General features: G+C 40.7%; 1 protein-coding gene across 12 annotated transcripts in view; it reads right to left on the bottom strand.

Moving 5' to 3' along the window:
* Window positions 1–20238, bottom strand: part of DNM1L (dynamin 1 like) — a 59401-nt gene that overhangs the window by 21080 nt on the left and 18083 nt on the right. For 6 of the 12 annotated variants that reach the window (XM_043541036.1, XM_037878751.2, XM_043541048.1 and 3 more), the window contains exons 2-11: window positions 19072–19219; window positions 11319–11365; window positions 9720–9791; window positions 8200–8286; window positions 6750–6912; window positions 4149–4269; window positions 2697–2828; window positions 1947–2153; window positions 1586–1706; window positions 275–430 (exon numbers count right to left, since the gene is read on the bottom strand). In XM_043541036.1, coding sequence (XP_043396971.1) covers window positions 275–430; window positions 1586–1706; window positions 1947–2153; window positions 2697–2828; window positions 4149–4269; window positions 6750–6912; window positions 8200–8286; window positions 9720–9791; window positions 11319–11365; window positions 19072–19219 — 1254 coding nt within the window. Of the gene's footprint in view, window positions 1–274; window positions 431–1585; window positions 1707–1946; window positions 2154–2696; window positions 2829–4148; window positions 4270–6749; window positions 6913–7123; window positions 7296–8199; window positions 8287–9719; window positions 9792–11318; window positions 11366–12615; window positions 12655–19071; window positions 19220–20238 lie in introns of those variants that run through there. The other 6 variants (XM_037878735.2, XM_037878723.2, XM_037878717.2 and 3 more) reach the window with 2 other exon arrangements.

The following is a 20238-nucleotide window of genomic DNA, read 5'->3' as shown; positions in this document are numbered from 1 at the left end:
AATAAGATCCTTTGCACATTTCCCAGAGAATACACTTTCACAAGGCTGTTTACACAAGTTCACGAATGATTTTTATGTACACTGACAGAGTAACACTGACTTTTTTTTGGAGGGGGGGGTATATAATGTGGATACTGAATTTTTACCATAAAAGAGGTTGCTCAATACTGTTAGACAAGTCGCAATGCACTGAAGCCAGATCTTAAGAGTTTATGATATTTCTAAAAAATACCTGTACACATTTCTAAACTTAGTAGTCAACTTCTGCTTTTACCTGTGTACTGTAATTGCTACAATGTTGGATAATCCTCTGCATTTCCTCATGAACCAGCTCCACACAGCGCAAGCTGGGTTCCTCTAAACGTTTGATTTGCCTCTTCACCAACAATTCAAATGAAACCTCAGGCACGAACAAGGCAGGTCGGGGACCCTAGTCGAAAAAGGGAAGAAAAGGGCAGATCTTTTTTGTATGATAATAGCATCCAAAGCGTGCTAGGTGCTCCACGAACCCTAAAGGGGCATTAGCTGATGAATCCCCAAATTAAATCATGTTATTCCCACAATAAAATATTATATTCAGCTGAAGGTAAGGTTGAGAGTATGTACCAGTAACCTAAGGGTTTAAAAAAAACAGAATAACCCCAAAACAGCACAGGGAAGATGTTATAAATATCCAAAGCAATATAAACCCATTTTCACTTTAAAAGAGAAGCTCACTAGTACACAAACGCTGCACAAAAAACATCCAATGATGAATTTGGCCCTCAATCTGCAGCTGATTTATAGGTTCAGAGGGTAGATTAGTGAGAATTGTACTATGAAGGGGGAAGCAAGGAGAACCCAGTCCCCAAGTCCCAACATCTCTGTGCTTTAAGGTCTCTTCCCTGCGCTCATACCTCAGTTCCTCTGGTAAAGGAGTTGCTACGGGGCGCCTTTCAAGTATTTGGGGATGTCAAAGCTATTATGTGACCACTGAACCTTTAAAGACCAGTGTCCGTTGTATCAAATATTCTATCAGTGAAAACTCTTGACAGATGTCGTCCAGTCTTCCCCACAGAATTGCTGCATGCAAATTAGCTGTAGAGTAAAGGTGGTGAGTGGTTGAGTTACCTCTGATGCCACAATGGCCCCACTCAAGAGTTGCTTGTGTTGTTGACCTGAACCTGTCTGTAGCCTAAATAATCATAGTCATGAGAGATCCAATCATTAATCTTATCTCAATTCCAGTCTAGTTTCTTTGCTTTATAAAGTATGCACAAGACTGATTATTTTTGTAACTATTAGGAAAGTTTGAAGTGCATGTGTTATTCCACTGTTAAGATTACTTGAGACCAAGAAAAAACTGACATCTTTACATTTCTTGAAGGACCTGGTTTTAATTAATTTCAGTAAAAATTAACTAACTTGTATGGTCTCAGAAAATGTGGGGAGGATATATTGTTTTCTTCACACAAAATAAAGAATTCCTGCTTTAAGCACAACCTTAATTTCATAACACAACAGACATGAATCAAGACAAGATTTTTTAAAATCCCATTTTAAATCCAACAAGCAAAAACCTTAGGAAACCTAAGATAATACTCACTGTAGCATTTCTAATAGCAGTCAAAATATCTATAGTGTTAAGGCCACCTAGTGGATCAACAGATTCTAAAGTTCGTCCAAATGTCTCATGAAAAATATAGCAGATTCTAGCTCCGCCACATCTGAAAAAAATAAAATTAAGATTGAGGTTACAAATGAGGAAGAGGAGAAAATATTAACTGAAAGGTTTTTCTATGCCTAAACACACTGAATATTTTAAAGTTAACATTATCAGAGTGTAAAATCTTTAAATATATTATGATTTGCTTTTACTACTACTACTGTCGTTTTAAAGTAATGTGATCCAGTGTTTCATGCCAATTATCACAATCTAGATTCTATAAATAAACAATTATACTTACAGCTCAGAAGTTTCTATATATTTTGCAGTTCCTTCAATGGTGTTGCAATATTCAGTGGCAAACTTGGTAATCAGCTGCAATAAAGTGGCACTCTTGTCCTCTACGGGTTCCCCGTAGCTGTTCAGCAGAGACTGATATTGCGCGGCTAACACATTTATTCTGGTTTTCAGTTCTGGCAAGCAATCTCTGATATGATGCATTAGTAACCTAAAAATAGAGAAAGTATAAATTCCTCTGTTAGAAAAGGGAAGAAATCCTCTTCAAACTTCGTTATCTCCAGCACAACTTAAAATATAAACAATTATGATCAAACAAATATCTTCTTGTAGAACAAAAAGATGACATTTGCTAAGAAAGAGTACAGTAACCACAGATACTACATTTTGTTTCAAATTTCAAAGGGAGACATCCTAATGTTTCACTGTACAGCAGTAGTACTTAAGGGATGCTAAAGATAAAAATAATTTTTAAAACATTGTGTGTGTTACCACCACACTTATTTTTTAGATCTTTATTTGTCATTTACTTTTTGCATTTTGCATGACAATTAATCATTGGGGGGGAGGGATAGCTCAGTGGTTTGAGCATTGGCCTGCTAAACCCAGAGTGGTGAGTTCAATCCTTGAGGGGGCCATTTAGGGATCTGGGGCAAAAACTAGGGATTGGTCCTGCTTTGAGCAGGGGGTTGGACTAGATGACCTCCTGAGGTCCCTTCCAACCCTGATATTCTATGATTCTAATCTGTGGTACCTGTTAAGTGTCCTAGCGAGATACTTGGTTCCATTTCGGTTGGCTAGAGATGGATACTTCTTTTGAAGAAAAGCATATTCATCACGGATAGAATCAGCTACGTTCTTCTTATTGTTAATATCTAATTGACTCCTAGAGTAAAAAAGAGAACTATTAGTTAATAAATGTAAGGTGCAATTATTTTATTCATGCTTCCACTTTTCTTGACAGTGTCAACCCTAAGTCATCAGAACATCTGCCATTTTTGCCTTCATTCTTAACCCATTTCCCCAACCATTTTCTCTCTTTCACTAACCACGTTTACCCGAAGTTTGGTCAACATTTTCCTCTGACAGTAAAAAAGATGGTAGTTCGGTGCTGGGGATGAAGACATGTCATCTCTTTTGAAGGTACTAGAAACATTACTCCATGGACTGACTGACTGGTGTTGTACAGTAAGTAGGAAAGCAGTATGGGCAGTAGCCATCCCCAGTAGACTAAGCATGCAGCCTCCACATCAAAGTGGTATCAGCTCTCACATGGAAGATGTGAGGGGTAAAGCAGATGGGAAGAAGAGTAAGCTCCTGAATCCAGGTACCCACACAGCAGCCAACATTTTGAAACTAGGCCACCCACTGCTTATTTCTTTCTGTAATTAAATACAGATGCTCTTATTGTCTCTAAATCCCACACCCATATGCTTAAGAAACCAAAGCATTCCTTCGTATTAAGGAAAGATCCAGCTTTCAAAAGAACATATTAATTGCCATCCCCTACAGTGGTCACTGACTGGTTGATCGTGGAGCCTCTGACAGTGGATCTCAGTCTCAATCATTGAGACTGAGATCCACTGTTAGAGGCTCTGCAATTGACCAGTCAATCGCGATAGCGTTGCCAACCCTCCTGCAGCCAAACCGGGAGATCAGCCGCTAAGAGCCCGTCCTGGCCCCACACCGCTTCTGGAAGTGGCCGGCATGTCCAGCAGCAGCTCCTGGGGGGATGGGGAGGAGGAGGTCGTCTTCACGTGCTGCCCTCACCTGCAGGCACCACCCCTGCAGCTCCCATTGACCGGGAACGGGGAACTGGAGAACCAGTCACATCCGGGAGTGGCACAAGGCCAGGGAAGGCAGGGAGCCTGCTTTAGTCATGCCTCAGCTGAGGTAAGCAGCGCCTGGCTGAAGCCCACACCCCGTACCCTTCCCGCACCCCAGCCCCAGCCCTGAACCCCCTCCTGCACCCTGCACCCCCTCCTGCACTCCAACCCCCTACCCCAGGCTCAGCCCAGAGCCCCTCACACACTCCCAACCCCTCTGTGAGCAAGACAGGGCCCCTGAGAAGGGGCGGGGCAAAGGTGTTTGGGTTTGTGTGAATACTGTTATTTCTGCAGTTTCTTTGAGGTAGATTCTGGGTTGCATTTACATTCAAAAAGTGATCTTGTACTAAAAAGGTTGGAGACCACTGCCCTACACTCACCTGTTCACTACCCCAATTATGCCAAGTTTAACTGGAATCACTCTTCCCATAAGTACATCCATAGCATCAGTGCCAGCATCCATGAGATCCAGCTTTGTGATAACAGCAAGCGTTCTTCGCCCTATCAAAACAGCAGGAAAATTGTCATTTACAAGATGTTTGTCAGCCTCAAGCAGTTTAGTAAGGCCTCAGAGTATTCAAGAAGGTCCTTAGCTGAACACAATGGTCAGAATAAGATGACTAGAACTTTGAGCAAGATTCTAGGCCCTACGGGGCTCCAGTAACCTGCATAGAAAAAAAGGTTTGACTGCTGGGTTGGCTGGAAATTCAGATAATTGACGGCAGTGACAGGAGCACTGTGTCAGTTGAGATGGGGTTAGAGTGAGAGATACGAGGAAGCACTAGGCTCACAAGCTTATAGGCTTTAAGTGTGAGCTGAAAGAAGAGAGCCCTGGTATATACCTAGGGCTAGCCCTGACTTGTTTGCAGTTGTACAAGGGCTACACTTGCAATACCACCACTATATGAATGGCGAGGGAAAAAAAACCTATTAATTTTCTTCTGTGCACAATGAAACAGATTTAACCAGTTTCTAAAGTATACGATCAGATGTTTCTCAAGGAAAATAAGAACTTTATACTTGGATACGAACATCTCTAGACCCAAATGTGGAAAGAAACCTGTGTCGGTATACTAGATTTGCTTCCTTCGTGAAATGCTTCAGAAACAAATAAAACTTAGACTATCTTGAAGCCTTAACATCTTAAATAGCAACTGGTAAACTAAGCAGAGATTGACTGGGTAAGTATTGGGATAGAAGGCTCCTGTAGACAAACCGGGTGCTGCAGGAAGAGAATTCAGTATTCAGTACTGTCCCCAAATCTATACTGAGCCAGGATCTCAGCCCTCCATTAGCTGTTGTTGAGCTGTTATTGAAAGTGCCACCTTTCAAATGGACGCAGATCAGAGATCCTGACCACCGGTAGGCATTAAAAAAATCCTATAGAACTTTTTGCAAATATAATAATATGCAAATATAATAATAGCTGCAGACCAGCATACCTGTTACAGGCCTCAGACCTTTAAGGCTGGGAATTATGGAAAGTAGTCCTAGGGTTATATGCCTGATCATATGAACAAGGCAATAAATAAAAAGCAGAATCTGTTGCCCCGTCAGTCAGCCCTGGTTCGAGGAAAGACCTAGGAGGAGGTTCTCCAGAGGGGTTAAAAAGGTGGAGCCTGGAAATGGAGCCCCTTAAGGTACATCTACAGTACAATTAGACATTTGCATCTGGCCCATGTCAGCTGACTTAGGCTCACAGGGCTCAGGCTAAGGGGCTGTTTTACTGCAATGTAGAAGTTCAGGCTTGGGCTGCAGCACAAGCTCTGGGACCTTCCCAACTCACAGGGTCCTAGAGCCCAAATGTCTACACCTCAATTAAGCAGCCCTTTAGTCCAACCCCCACAAACCCAAGTCAGCTGCCACAGGCCAGATGGGGGTTTTTAATCACAGTGTAGACATACCTTGAGAGGCTTTGCCTGAAGAGGCCCAAGCAGAGACTGCAATCCTGTGCCTGACACAATGGAGAGGAAAAAATCCCATGCACCAAGGAGAAAAATACTTGGGAAGCCACATTAGAAGGGTGAAGCATTGAATATATTTTGTTTAATAATAAACGAAACCCCAGAACAGGGAAGAGAGAGGGGAGAAGAATTTTGTTTTGAACTTCAACTCTGTTTGGGGACTTTGAGTTGGGCCCTGAAGAAGAGGGGAAACCAAGGCAGGTAAGATAACTGCGTGACAGGGCGTTAATCCCGGTGTCTTGGGATAATTTTAACTTGAGTAACTACATTCATTGTCTAAATATTTCTTCTGTAGTTTCAAGTAAATAAAATACTTTTAGCTATTTCAGCAGCTGTGAAAATGATTCTCACATAAATACAGTAAGCAAGTATGTAGAGTGCTTTAGGACTCATTTGGATCAGTCACTACATAAATACAAAATTAGTATATATCCACTGCTCAGAAGAAGTTCAAATCAGCAGACTTGCCAGACAAATACAGGGCACTGAAGTGGGCAATATCTGAACTCCAAATGCTTCCAAATGCATTTTCTCCCCTTTTGAGACTAGAACAGAACCACATGCAACAGCCAATTACTAACGATAGAAGTATGCATTTTCCTTGCTACAAGACACAATTTTGGAGGAATAAAATGTGTAATCACGTAAGCAGGCCATACTCAATAACAACTCTCGTGAAAGCAGCCTTCTTCAATGCAATTATATTGCTTTGGAAACAGCAGTGGATTACAGGACCATATTAGAAGAGTAACAGGATCTGGACTGGCCTTGCCTGGCAGCCAGCAGGCCCTTAATTAGATACTAATTCATCTCAGCATTGTTAACAGCTTCCGAATCGCACAAGCTACAACTGGAAAATGTTAATTGTTAAAATACAACTGTTTCCAGAGAAAATCCACTAGTATGAAAAACAAGTACCATTTTTCCAAAACTTTAATTTGATTCTTATTTTTTCCTAGGAAAATCCATTTTAAGAGAAATACTAAAATGCAGACGCCAGTATGTCTTGCTTCTTACCATCTGGATCTACCTCCCGTGCAATTTTAAGTGCCTCTGATGTAGCCATGTCTGTGTTGGCAGCTGTGACTGCCAGAATAATTGAATTTGGGTTACTAATGAATCGAAGGATTAGTTCTCTGATTTGAAGTTCAATGTCCTTAGGCTGATCACCCACAGGTACCTGAAGGGAAACAAACAATACAAAACTAAAGGGGGGAGTGAATCATGCAAATCCAAATCACACACTTCTATTAAAATACACAACAATATAAAATGAAATTTCTCTGGACTAAAAATCAAGTTTGAAACCAGGTTAATGAACATACTATACGAAAGGTACAAAAACATGAAAACAGTGCACAATGAGAACCAAACCAAATACTCCAACTTACCATGTTAATTTTGAAGAGATTTTCGAAAGAACAAATGGCAGTTCTGCCCCTAACTTGCACTGCAAGTCTAGGGAAGTTAGGCATTTAACTGCCATTGGGGAGCCAGAAAATAGCCCCTTCCTCTAGAAAAAGTCACTGTTCAATAAAAAACTTTCATATGGGACCTGAATATTTCCTCCCTTTCAGGGCACTCTGTGTGTCCTTCAGAGCTCAGAGGGTTTCCTCCATTGTTTCCTTGCTTTACGCAATTCTTCAAGCATTGCCACTTCTGTAAGAGGGGGAGGTGTCATTTTGATTCTGGTCACTACTTACCAAATTAGCTACAGGTGTTACTGGTGACACTAAAGTACCACCTCTCCTATTAGCCAAGCATGCTACCTCCACAACATTTCCAAGCCTCTTATACCTGCTCCTGTATTTTCCACTCCATGCATTTGATGAAGTGGGTTCTAGCCCACGAAAGTTTATGCCCAAATAAATTTGAAGTCTCTAAGGTGCCACAAGGACTCCTCGTCATGTAAGCCTTAGTGTACGTCTACTCTGCAAAAGAAAAAAAAAAAATCCCACAGCAGCACATCTCAGAGCCCAGATCTACACACATGAGCTCATGGAGCTTGTACTACAGTACTAAAAATAGCCATGTAGACATTCTGGCTTGGCCTCTAAAGCCCAACTCCCTCCCCAGTCTTCAGAGCCCAATCTCCAAACCAATCAGAATGTCTACATGGTTATCTTTAGAGCCGTAGTGCAAGCCCAAGTGTGCAGACCCGGGCTCTGAGACTCGCTGCTGTCATTTGTTTTCTGCAATGTAGACATAACCTTTATAAGAAAACCCTCTCCCCTCATCAGTGTACAGCACTACCAAAAATCCAAATTCTAATCACAAGGTGGGGACCCTTAATTTCAAAGCCATACAGAATTGCTGGTCAACTTGAGGAACAACAACATTTTCTGTTTTTAAAGGGAACCTTAGATGATTTATCAAATGGTACAAAATGGTCAAAACAAACGTTATTTTGCCCCTCTCAGAAATAACCTACCTGCAGCAAATCAAAAGGTAAAATTCAGTCACTTACCTTTGTCATTCCTGGCAAATCCACAAGAGTCAGATTGACAACATTCGGTGAAAAAATTTTAAGGTGAATAGGTTCAGGACTGATCCCCTAGAAATACATTAATATCACCAAGAATTAGAGTTAGAAGATTTTTTTACCTAGACTTACCCCTCAGAAAGCCAATTCTTTATTAAAATTAAACTCCTGAACCAGAGACCTCTACACAAGAATTTGTCCAGAAATAAGGTAATCAGTTTACCAACCAATTTCTTTGTGTGTGTAATCCTGCCTTCTCCTACTTGATGGATAAAACTAAGTTTCAGAAACTGCACATATGCACATAAACATGGCTGCTGATTTTACAAGCTAAACAAAGTGTCATACATACACACCAAGCTGTATAGATAAATACCATATGGGTTCAACCTAGGGAGGTGGAGGCTACTTCTTGTGGAACTACTACATAAACAAGTTTTGAAACGAAGTCTGATACCCAGAATTCTGGCAGCATAATCATTTCATAGCAGTGCTGGTGTCACCTCAGAACTACGTGAACTACATGTGCTAGTGGATCCATTACATTATTTACTGTACACTGGAGTTGTATGAGGCCTTCCCAACATTTAGCCCCCAGATCTTCTGCAAGTTGGATGGGGTGTTTGCCCCACATCAGGCCCAAAAGGGCCATGGAAGCTGAGAAAGGGCCAATTAGTGGCTACACGAGAGGTTTAGGCTGGCAAAGCAATCCCTGATTGGAAGACAGCATTCAGCTGAGCAGAAAATGGCTGCAGCGACCCTCTGTGCTTTAGAGCAGTGGTCTCCAAACTTTTTGGCTCGTGCACCCCCAGGACGAAGACTGGAAGACCTGCCACAGACATGCCACCGACGGAACAGGACTGGAAGACCTGCCGCAGGCGCATCGCCGGATGGGAACACCAGCCACGGACATGCAGAGCTGCTGCCGAAGAAAAAAAATGGTGCACCCCCAGTTTGGAGCCCACTGCTTTAAAGAGGAAAGGAGGGAATCTAAGGAAAGAGTAGGATCCTGTGGTCCTGGCCCCGAGAGAAGGGTGTACGTAGCAGAGAGACTGGCAGAGAAGAAAGCCTGTTGGAGATGAGTAGGAAGCAGCCCAGGGAGAGAAGGGACTGAGCAGAAGTTGACTGCATGTTGTAGAGTCCCTGGGCTGGAATCCAAAGTTGTGAGAGGGCCCAGGTTCCCTTACCGGACACTGATGGAGTGGCATTGCCTGGACAGCTTGTCCACTGTGACTCTATACCCCAGAAAGGCAAACAACAGTGACCTGGCAGGAGGGCTGAGTCACAAAGAGGAAGCTGAAGTCCCTGGAGTGAGGGAGGGGCAGCAGTGCGAGAGAGAAGACAACAGGCTGAGACCCCACAAAGAGAGGTGTCAGACCTGGAAGAGAGCTAATCCCCAGAAGAGCCAGGAAAAGGTGCCACCATCAGTGAGGACCCCATGACAGTAAGGAATTTCAGAAGCTATGATATTCTGTGAACTAGAGTTTAGTTCATCTTGTACCAACCTTATTATTTCCTGAAATCCTCTCTGTTTCGTTTTCTATTTCTTGTCGAATTTCCTCAAAGTCTGTATAGAGCTGAAATACAGAAGCAAAAGTAATTGAAAGTCAGACAGCAATGTACTTACTGTATATATCACCAAAATGTTCTTCTTGCCAACATAAAGTGATAAATACTGTAAGTATGCACATAAAAAGCAAGAATAATCTTCTGCACTATTTTACAATGCTATCAGAGTGAACATTAATAGCTGGAAACTAACTGATCATTGAGTAATAACATTCACCTTTGGCTACAATGGGCAGCAGGAGTTACTACTGGATACCAAGATCTCATCAAGGGGAAAGATTTATCCACAATAAAGTGTTTAAACTATATTAGTTTTATATCTAATAAAATTCTGTCTTTGAATTTTTAATGTGAGTAGGATACAGAGGGCGACATGATGTTAGTGCATCTCCCAGGTACCCTGTTCGTCCCCCTCTCCAGTCCCCTTCACCATACCCTGCAAATCTTCCCTGATCTGCCTCCATACTCTGCAACCACTCTTCCTTCCTTAAACAGAACACCCCCCAGTCCAAAACTAGGCAGCACAGAACTATGTCATCCAGTCTTCCGTCCTTCCTGGTTCCCCATCTCTGTATGTATCCCCCATCATTCTCCATCTTTCTCCATCTCTGGCTTTGCCAGAAGTTGTAGAAACAGTTTGGAGTCAACAGCAAATCAACTAATAGTTAAACACTTATGAAATTATTTTCTAAGCAGCATTCTATAAATGTGAAAAAAGACCTCTACATGAGTGGCCTAAGCCATAGCTTCAAGCAATACACAAAGAGGGGGCAAAAACACAATGACACAAAAAACTGCATTCTGCCATACCTCTTCACAACAAATTTCTTCTCCCTGACCCAAAGTACAGGGAGTCAGAACTGGGGCCCTCTTCAACCCAGTCCAAAAAAATCAAAATCAAAATGAACAAGCAAGTCATCAAATCAAGGATGGCTTGCTTCAACCAAGGGAGACAAACTGTCCTTAACATAGAAAGACTCTTAAGCATTACAGTCCTTCAGTGTTCACCACAGGGCTGAGGAAGCTCTTTCTATTCCTTTCAATCCCCCTCCTACAGTCTTCCACTACTTTCCTCTTGTATCTCTGCTCACATAAGTCTCTAGTTAACTCCTTCCCTGACTATCTTAACGTAGAGTAATAAAAACAATTTGTGATGGTATATGTACTTATCTTTGCCATTTCCACTCAATGCTTCCCCAAAAAACACTAAAAGCAAAGCCAACAATACATACAAATTTGGAATTTTTACAGCCTAGCCATTCAGGCAATACAAGCCAATATAGTGAGGACAAGCACTGTAGAAGAGAAAAAACCCAGAGACACCATAACTTTAAACTTCCTTTTCTGAACTTAAAAACCCCACAAACTTCCCAAGAAAAAAATTCTACCTTGGCATGAAATGTAGCATGTGGAGTTCATCCCTTTTAGGGGAAATTGGTGGAGAAGAAAGGGTTGGGACTGAACTTCAGGCTTATAATGGAAAGCTAGCTCATTTTAACTATGAATGAGCTACTGTCACTCCACAATAAACATACCTTATTTTTGGTGTGAAGAAATTTACCCCATTCTTCAGCATCAATTCCTGAAAACAAAACCATTACTTGAGTTAGAGAGGAAAAAAAAGTTTCATTTTCAAGGACACCCTACTAAGAGCCTAAGTATCCTGGTGTCTTTTTCACTTGCACAGTTTGTTGAAAACCAAGATACATTTTCTTTTAAAGTAGCAGCAGAAACGCAAAAGTTAATCTACTTCCTACTGTAAGAAATTAAATGGCTCTAAATACATATATTTAACTCTCTGCATCTCATTCCAAATTTTAATTTGTAGATCCATTGCCTAATTTCCAGTCTCTGAATAATGGATTTGATTAAAAGAATGACTCATTTCCCTATCCTAGCAGTCCCCAGAAATGCCTTGCCTATTTCAAGATCAGTTTGTGATAAAAAAAAAAAAAAAAACAGTTTTCGCAATTAAATATACACAATTAAGTATACATACAGTGCGCACAGAGTAGGTTTTGAAAAGTGGTCTTTTCATAAGAGGCGAGATCAGATTACAAAGATCAGATTTTTGCTCAAGCAAAAAAACCAAATAGAACACTTATGTACTGTTTAACAATGAAACTTTGGGGCATAAGTCTTATAAAGCCCAATTCTGCCAGCAGCCAAGCATCCTTAGCCACAAAGTCTTCCATGTTGGCTGACAATACTCTGTGCTTCTTAGGATCAGGCCCCAAAACAGAAAAGGAGATATAGAAGTGGCCATTTCTGTTATTGAGTGTACCGGATGACAAGCTCCTACTAAAAAAAAGTAAGTTTTAGTCATATCTGTAGACACCTCTATTCCTTCAACTAGATCTCCATTTTTTAAGTCATGTGGCATTTCAAATTCCCAGTTTCTCTATACAGAAATCAGTTCTAGAAAGGAACCAACAAGAACTCTGCTTACTATTTGCTCATCCAAATACTGCTTATCTAAAAGTAAGTACCATTCAAACTATTTCATTCTGGTAGGAGTCCCAAAAGACACTCACCAATACATATTAAAAACACATTTCGTAAATTAAAAAATTATGAAAGTTATATGATAAAGCAACACATCACAAAAGAAAAGTTAAATTCATCCCTTAGATGCTAATGCAGGCAAAGACAGAAATGACTGAAATTGAAAAAAAAAAAGCCACAAGACCGACCAAAATAACCATCAGTCAATATAGTAGCCAGTGTGTCAAAGTAAAAGTGCAGTCAGCAATGAAGTGGCATGAAATGCAGGTAGTTAGAATACATAAACATGCAGATAATGTGTAGGGACAACAAGTGGCTAAAAGAAACCTTTAGTAAGGTGTCTTGGATTTTTCCATGTAGCAGGGTCTGCAGTTAAACAGAAACAGCATTGAATAAAGTTTAGTATTTGCCATTAAGTCTTACATAGCATTCTCTTTACCTTTCTGTACCAGGCTTAGAGGGATTATAAAAGCATGCATACAGACATGCATGCTATTCAATAATTAATGAAAATGCTTAATGCATTATCACAATACACCGTAAACAGATCTTGATCACTAAATGATACACATTAACCAAATATATTGTAATGTCATGTCTTTATTATAGCTGTTCACCTCAGAATTATTATTTTGAAGTACTTTGATTTCAAACACACAGAACAATGCCCTTTTGGTTCAACAGAGCAGTCTAGAACTTCCCTTGATGAAGGGCATTTCTCACCCTGGATAAGCTATAAAACCTATTTGAAAACAAGGTTTTAATATCGGGGCATTTTTTTTTGAAGTATTGCTGGAGATGGCTAATGGGCTGTAGAGAGATTATTAACTTTTTTCTGCATAAATCATAGTTATGCATGACAACTTCCTGCACATCAATGAGAAACTCATGAAAATTAAAATAAGCAGGATACAATGGCCAGAAATCTGAGACTATTTAAGAAGAGACTGCCAGGTAATTTAGACTTTAAAAATGTAGATTTCAAAAACAAACTTTATTCACCCTATATCTCCCTTTTCACTAAGAAGGCTACTTCCTCACGCCAACCTCTACTGGGAGCGGAGGAAGCCCACTAGGGTCATAAAAGGCTACCATCAGAACCCCAAGATCTTCTAGGTTGAAACAGGGACAGCAAGGACTTCCCAAAACGGGCAGGAGCAGCACCACTGGTGCATGAAGAGATCCAGCTGGTCTCCCTGCTCTCCCTCTTCAGTACTTTACAGTCCCTAAACACTAGTAGACCACTTCTTACAATCTGAAATCTAGACATTATTGTTCCTGTTTACTCATCCCTTCATTCCACCCTATAACAAATAAAAATAAAGAAATGAAACTGAAGAGACACATGCCCAGTCCCACTCTGATGATGATGTGCCAGTTACTCCACCCTTTGTCTTTTAAGATGGTAAGCTCTTTGCAGCAGCAACTGTCTTCCTTTGTGCTTGTACAACACCAAGCACATCAGGGGGCCCCAAAACCTGACTGGGGCTTCTGCCTGCTACTGAGATATAAACAGCACTTGCTTCAGATATCACAAGATCCTGTGTTTGGAGGTACTCATGTGAAAAGCTGATAAAATAATGTTGCTTAAGTAAACTTCAGATTCTAGATTCAGACTCCGGCTCCTATCTTCTGGCTCCATATTAACTGTTCAGTAAGACTGCAACATTTAACTTCCCATCTCAGATACTCAAACAGTAAAGGTTACTAAACTGATCTGTCATACGTCCTCTCCCCCATCCCATCCTCCCACAAAATGGATGAAGTTTAATTATAAAAATGATTCTTAGCTGCAAGGCCAATTTAATAATTAAGGGGGGCAGAAATTTCACAGAGCTCTCTCAATTGCTTTCTTTGTCCTATAATTCAATAGAAAATTATGCAGTGTGCTATTGCCACAAACAGTCGTATGGTTATCAACAAACAGAACTATTATGAGGGTCTCTCTCTCGGACCTCAGTGTAAATGAGAGTTACAGAGACTCTCTCTCTCTGTCAGATATGGTGATGTGAAAATGCAGTGCTTAATCCCTCACTTCTAATGGAGTAGACTATTCCCTTTGTGTTAATATATTTTCTGTATTTTGGGTTAGAAGCTCTTTGGAAGCTTCAAATTCTGTTCTACTGAATAGCAATCGTATTTACTATCCCTTCATTTCAGTGAAGCGGTATGATTTTATCATGTCAGGGAAGGCTCAAAAGTGACTCAAAAAATGGTTGCTCTTTGGTCTGGCACAAAAGAAAATCAGAAACATTGTCAGTTACATTGTCCTTAGACGTATCCTCCCTACCAGAGTGCTGAGGATCAAACTCAAACCACAGTAGGTAGGCTTCTTCCAGAGAAAAATTATATGGGCTCATTCCTCAGGTAAATCACACTGACTCTTGTCAAAGGATATCAAGATGAAATTAGCATCACTGGAAAGTAGAGGTTATTTCCAACTGCCTGAACAGTCGTTATAACAATGTATTTACCTTCAACTGTTTTTGAAAAACAATTATTCTGCACAACAATATTAAGATCTGAAATCAAGTACAATAGGTGACAATTCTGAACTCTTTAAACTACAAAACAAGGGAGGAATTTTCTGGGTGAATATACCCATGCTGAAGATAAATTTCTGTTTATAAAAACATCATGTATAAAGCCTCACTTTTGGAACGAAGATGTGTATGATTTATAGACAAGCTAAAGCTGGTGTTAAAATGTTAAGTCAAGATCAGCACAATACAAGGAGGCATTCAAATGAAAGCACAAGGAACCTTTATGTGTTCGTACGTTTATGAGCATGAAGAGTTCATTAACAGTATGTTCAGAACAGTACAGTGCACTGGTGCAGAAACGGAGGACTTCTTGTATAAGATTCAACTAGCAGAAAAATCTCCCCTCACTTAGGACACTGTCATTTTGACGGGCAAATATTAAGTTTGTTTTCCAAATTCTAATTCATTCTAATTAGGGGTGCATCATAATATTTTTTGCCCAAGCTACTGATTTTTATTGGAGATTTTGCAAGTTTAGTGTATTTTTTTAAAAACGGAAGTAAAAGCAAATATGTCAATTTATTTAATGACCAGATGCTAAAATATGCTCGAGAGAACAGATATTCACAAAAGCTCTGAAACAGAAACCAAGTTTACTAAACTGGAATAACCGGAGCAGTTATAACATTGCGGATAATATGAAACTCTTCTTATTATACAATAAATGTCTAGCATTCCTGATTATCCAGCATTCTTGCAAAAACGTCATATGTTGCTATCCAGTGCCCTGTCTGGGGATTATGATATTATGGGCCGGACTTAAAAAAATTATAAGATTTCACAAGTCTCCTAGTAACTTGCCTCTAACAACTTTAGTAAAATTGGTAGCTAGCCTATGACATTACCTGGCACTCTAACTAGTAGCCAACTTAATCAACTACAGTCAAGTGCCACAGGGTTAGTTCCATGAAATGCACTTCAGAGTTAGAGGTGTAGAGTTCAGATATGCAACTGTCCTTAGATTTATTTACAAACTGTATTGTATGGCCACCATATGCAACTACTGTATGTCAGTTTTAGAAACATATACTTTCATCTTATTAGCAAGTGGAATATAATTCTAATTATTTTGAAAATAATCCATTATTTGCACTATTTTTGGAATCTTAATAATGAACTACCAAGTTGTCCTAGTTCATCTGGCAAAACTTTCACACAACATTTCAAAGCTAAAATGGTTTTCATAATTTTGCACATGCACTAGCACAATGATGTCAGCAGGAACATATTTAATTCTGAGAATAGCATTTGTTATGGAACAGTACTAGAGGTCCAATAGATTAAGCACTCCTCTCCCTCACTGGTATTTGTCCTGTGTTGTCATTCAGCTTCATATTAATAATCTTGGTTTGGTGACAAAATTACACATAAAATTCAAATTCCAGAGGGTATTTATCTGCCAGAGTGTTTTGTTTTTGTTTTTTAAATGTAGATCGAATTCTGGACTTCATCTCCTTAACAGTGTTTGCTTTATAATATCAACAAAACAGACCCTCTGACAGCATACAGCTTTGACATTGTATGAGAGACAGACCATGCTGACTCATTTAAGAAACAGTCAGTAATACTGCAGCCGAACTCAGCAGCATATAATTTTGTTAATATTCAAAAGAAAGTAAAATGAGTTATTTTTTCCAAACAAGAAAATTCTCTAAATCCCTAAAATTATCATAGGACAACTATGCGTCACATCAGCTACTATGGAAGGACAAAGTTCATATGGTTATTCTTTATTTCATGTCATTTTAGTCCTTGAGGCTGGAATGAAAAAGACACATCTGATCATCATAATTAGCTACATATAGGTTTATATACAGACAGTTGTTTGTGTACTTATATCTAACACACATAAATAGGGCCCTATCAAATTCACGCCCATGAAAAATGTGTCACACACCGTGAAACCCGGTCTCCCCCTTATGAAATCTGTATAGTAGAGAGTAAAAGCACACAAAAGACCAGATTTCATGGGGGAGACCAGCATTTCTCAAACTGGGGGTTCTCACCCAAAAAGGAGTTGCGGGGGGGTTGCAAGGTTATTGGAGAAGCAGGGGGGTCACGGTATTGCCACCCTTACTTCTTTGCTGCATTCAGAGCTGGATGGCCAGAGAGCAGCAGCTGTTGGCTGGGTACCCAACTCTGAAGGCAGTGCCCTGCCAGCAATACCATACCATGTCACCCTTACTTCTGTGCTGCTGCCTTCAGAGCTGGGCGGCCAGAGAGGGACAGCTGCTGACTGAGGACCCAGCTCTGAAGGCAGCAGCGCAGAAGTGAGAGTGGCAAAACCACACCATGCCATCCATACTTCTGCACTGCTGCTGGCGGTGGCAGCTCTGCCTTCAGAGCTGGGTTCCTGGCCAGCAGCCACCGCTCTCCAGCCGCCTAGCTCTGAAGGGATTGCCGCCGTCAGCAGCAGCACATAAGTAAGGGTAGCAGTACAACGACCCCCCAACAACTCCTTTTTGAGTCAGGATCCCTATAATTACAACACTGTGAAATTTCAGATTTAAATATCTGAAATCATGAAATTTAATATTTTTAAAATCCTATGACCTTGAAATTGACCAGAATGGACCATGTATTTGGCAGGGCCCTACACATAAAGAAAGGTATCTATTGAAAAGCGTCTGTGTATTTTGCTTTAGTTTGTCCCAGCTTCTTGGAGCATCCGTGCAATTTATTTGCACCTCAGTAAAGAAATTTTAACTTTGTTGATAGAAGCCATAAAGCTCTGTCCATTCCGATCAGATGAGCCTACCTTACTCTGAAAATTAAAAATGTAGATATAACACTTCGCACATATGTTGTGGCTTTCATTCAAAGATCTCAATGGGCTTTATAAATATTTATTTAACTTACCATCTCTGTGCAGTAGGTGCCATTATCCCCATTTTATAGTTGAAAAGACTGAAGCCCAAGGTCACAGGAAATTTGTAACAGAGTTGAGAACAGAAGAGATGCCTACAAACTCCTAATAATCTGTCCTAGTCTAAAAAACCATCTTTTCTACCCTTAAACTTGCAGACTACGACAAACAAACTAGTAATTATCATGTATCTCATTCTACAGTGCGCGAGGTCAAAGCAGTTGAAAGGGTACCAAAACATTAGGTGCAGATAAAACACAAATAATGTGAAATTAAATTTTATGGATACTTTAAAGAAACCAAATGTGTTCTGTGGTTCTATTTTAATATCCATATCAGAGCCCATGCTTGTGGAGTAGTTTCTTGTGCTGCGTGTTATAACAAGTAACAGACTTCTAGAGCCTTGATTTAATATTTTCAGGAATCTGTTTTGAACTAAAGGTTTTTAAAGGAGCTTTATTTAAATTCAGGGAAAACTAACAATTCTAGTATTTATATTTAAGTTTATCATGCTATCAGAAGTGTATGTGGTTCCACTGTCAAATGAAAATATTTTTTGCTATGACTGATTAATTCTAGTGGTCTCATTCTCACATAGACCAAAAGTATTACTTAATGCAAAGTGAAACTGTTCCAACTCCCAACTGGCAATTGAGGTGACATGCTTGATCTGCCAAGGGATAAGAAGGAGTCGCTAAAAGAGACTAATGCTTTAGACTAGACGAGATTTAGAATAATCTAAATCATCCTACTTTCACATGGCTTAGAATTTCTCAATACAGCTTAGTAAATGATATCAATAAGCAACTGGAGGTTCCAATTAAGGTTTAAACCAATAAAGGCTTGTTTTCGTACTCCCCAGCCCACTATTTTTTCCAGTGTACATACATTCTTTAACTCCTCTCCACAGTCATGCACTTATTGGGGAGGTTTTATTTATAGCAGGAACAGAGAACATAAGCAAAAATGCTCTGCACACCCTATGCAATCACTACCGGTCAGATCCTGGAATACTCTCTTCTCAAAGGTGCTCACTGAATACAAAGGAGAGAACAGAGGTAAGACTACAAATATGAAACTGTTAAAGAAGAAAAGCTATTGAAAGAACCAATTCTCCTAATTGCCAGAGTTTTTGCAGCTTCTGTTGTATGGGTAGAAAAGGGGATTACAGTGGCTGTTTTTTCAACACAATATATGTATAAAATAAGCCTCAAAGGAATAAGAAAAAATGTGCAAATACATTTTGAAGTTCAAGTGATTTTTTCCCCACTTGGTTTGAATGCACAAAAAGGATAGAAATATCCCGAGGAGTTTCCTTTTAAAGAGAACTACATAAACACATGAAGATTAAAATCCCATTTGGATCACTCTTACCATTTTCATCTCCAGATGTTTTCTGACGATCCTCTGGTGAGACATGCACCAGCTGCAGGATAAGGGGTCTCCGGGTGACAATTCCAGTACCTCGTGGGAGCAGATCCCTCCCCACAAGACTTTCCAGCACTGAACTCTTTCCACTGCTCTGAAAATTGAAACACATCCATGACTTTCTTACATACCCATTACTGCAATGCTGTAATATTAATATTTTATATTTTATTTAAAGGAAAACAAATGCCTCCACAGACTGTATTCATTTATTTCACCAACCTTGAAGTAGGAACTTACAGGGCCAGCTCTAGGCACCAGCAGAACAAGCAGGTGCTTGGGGCGGCACATTTCTTGGGGCGGCATTCCAGCCCCCACCGCCCCAGCTCGCCTCCGACTACTCCCCTGAGTGTGCCGCCGCTGCTCCACTTCTCCCCCTCCCTCCCAGGCTTGCCGCACGCCAAACAGCTCTTTCACGCAGCAAGCCTGGAAGGGAGGGGGGAGAAGCCGTGCAGCGGCGCGCTCGGAGGTGGCGGCGGTGATGGAGTGGAGGTGAGCTGGGGCAGGGAGCAGTTCTTCTGCCCCCCCATTACTTCCTGCACTGCCCCGCCCCGTCCTCGCTCACCTCCGCTCCGCCTGCTCCCCTGAACGCGCTGCCTCTCCCTCATCTGAGAGGGAGGGGGGAGAAGCAGAGCGGCGGCACATTCAGGGGAGCAGGCAGAGCAGAGATGAGCGAGGGCGGGGGGTTGCGGGGAGCTGCAGGAAGCAATGGGGGGGAATGTGGCATGCCCGGGGGAGGAGGCGGGGCCAGGGATTTGGGGAAGGGCTTGGGAAGGGGGGGAGGGGCAAAAAAAAAAAAGTGGGGGCGGCCAAACATTTTTTTGATTGGGGCAGCAAAAATCCTTTAGTCGGCCCTGGGAAACTTACTGGGTTTAAGAAAATATTTTGCACTTTTTTAGCACTTTCCATCCACAGATCTCAAAGCACTTTAAGAACGTTAATCTTCACAACAACCTTTTGGAAAGAACTGAAAAGTTGCTTAATTGTACTTTAACTTCTATAAAGCAACTCTGTATCTTTTGAGGTGACTATTTTAAACATCTCACAGTAACAATGAGTAACAGTATAGCAGATGGTTAATTTTCCTGGCTACACCATGATGGAAACATACAA

This window comes from Chelonia mydas, chromosome 1 (assembly GCF_015237465.2).
Source record: "Chelonia mydas isolate rCheMyd1 chromosome 1, rCheMyd1.pri.v2, whole genome shotgun sequence".
NCBI classification, from domain to species: Eukaryota; Metazoa; Chordata; order Testudines; family Cheloniidae; genus Chelonia; species Chelonia mydas.
The sequence above is the reverse complement of the archived record's forward strand: the minus strand, read 5'-3'. Positions and strand labels throughout refer to the sequence as shown.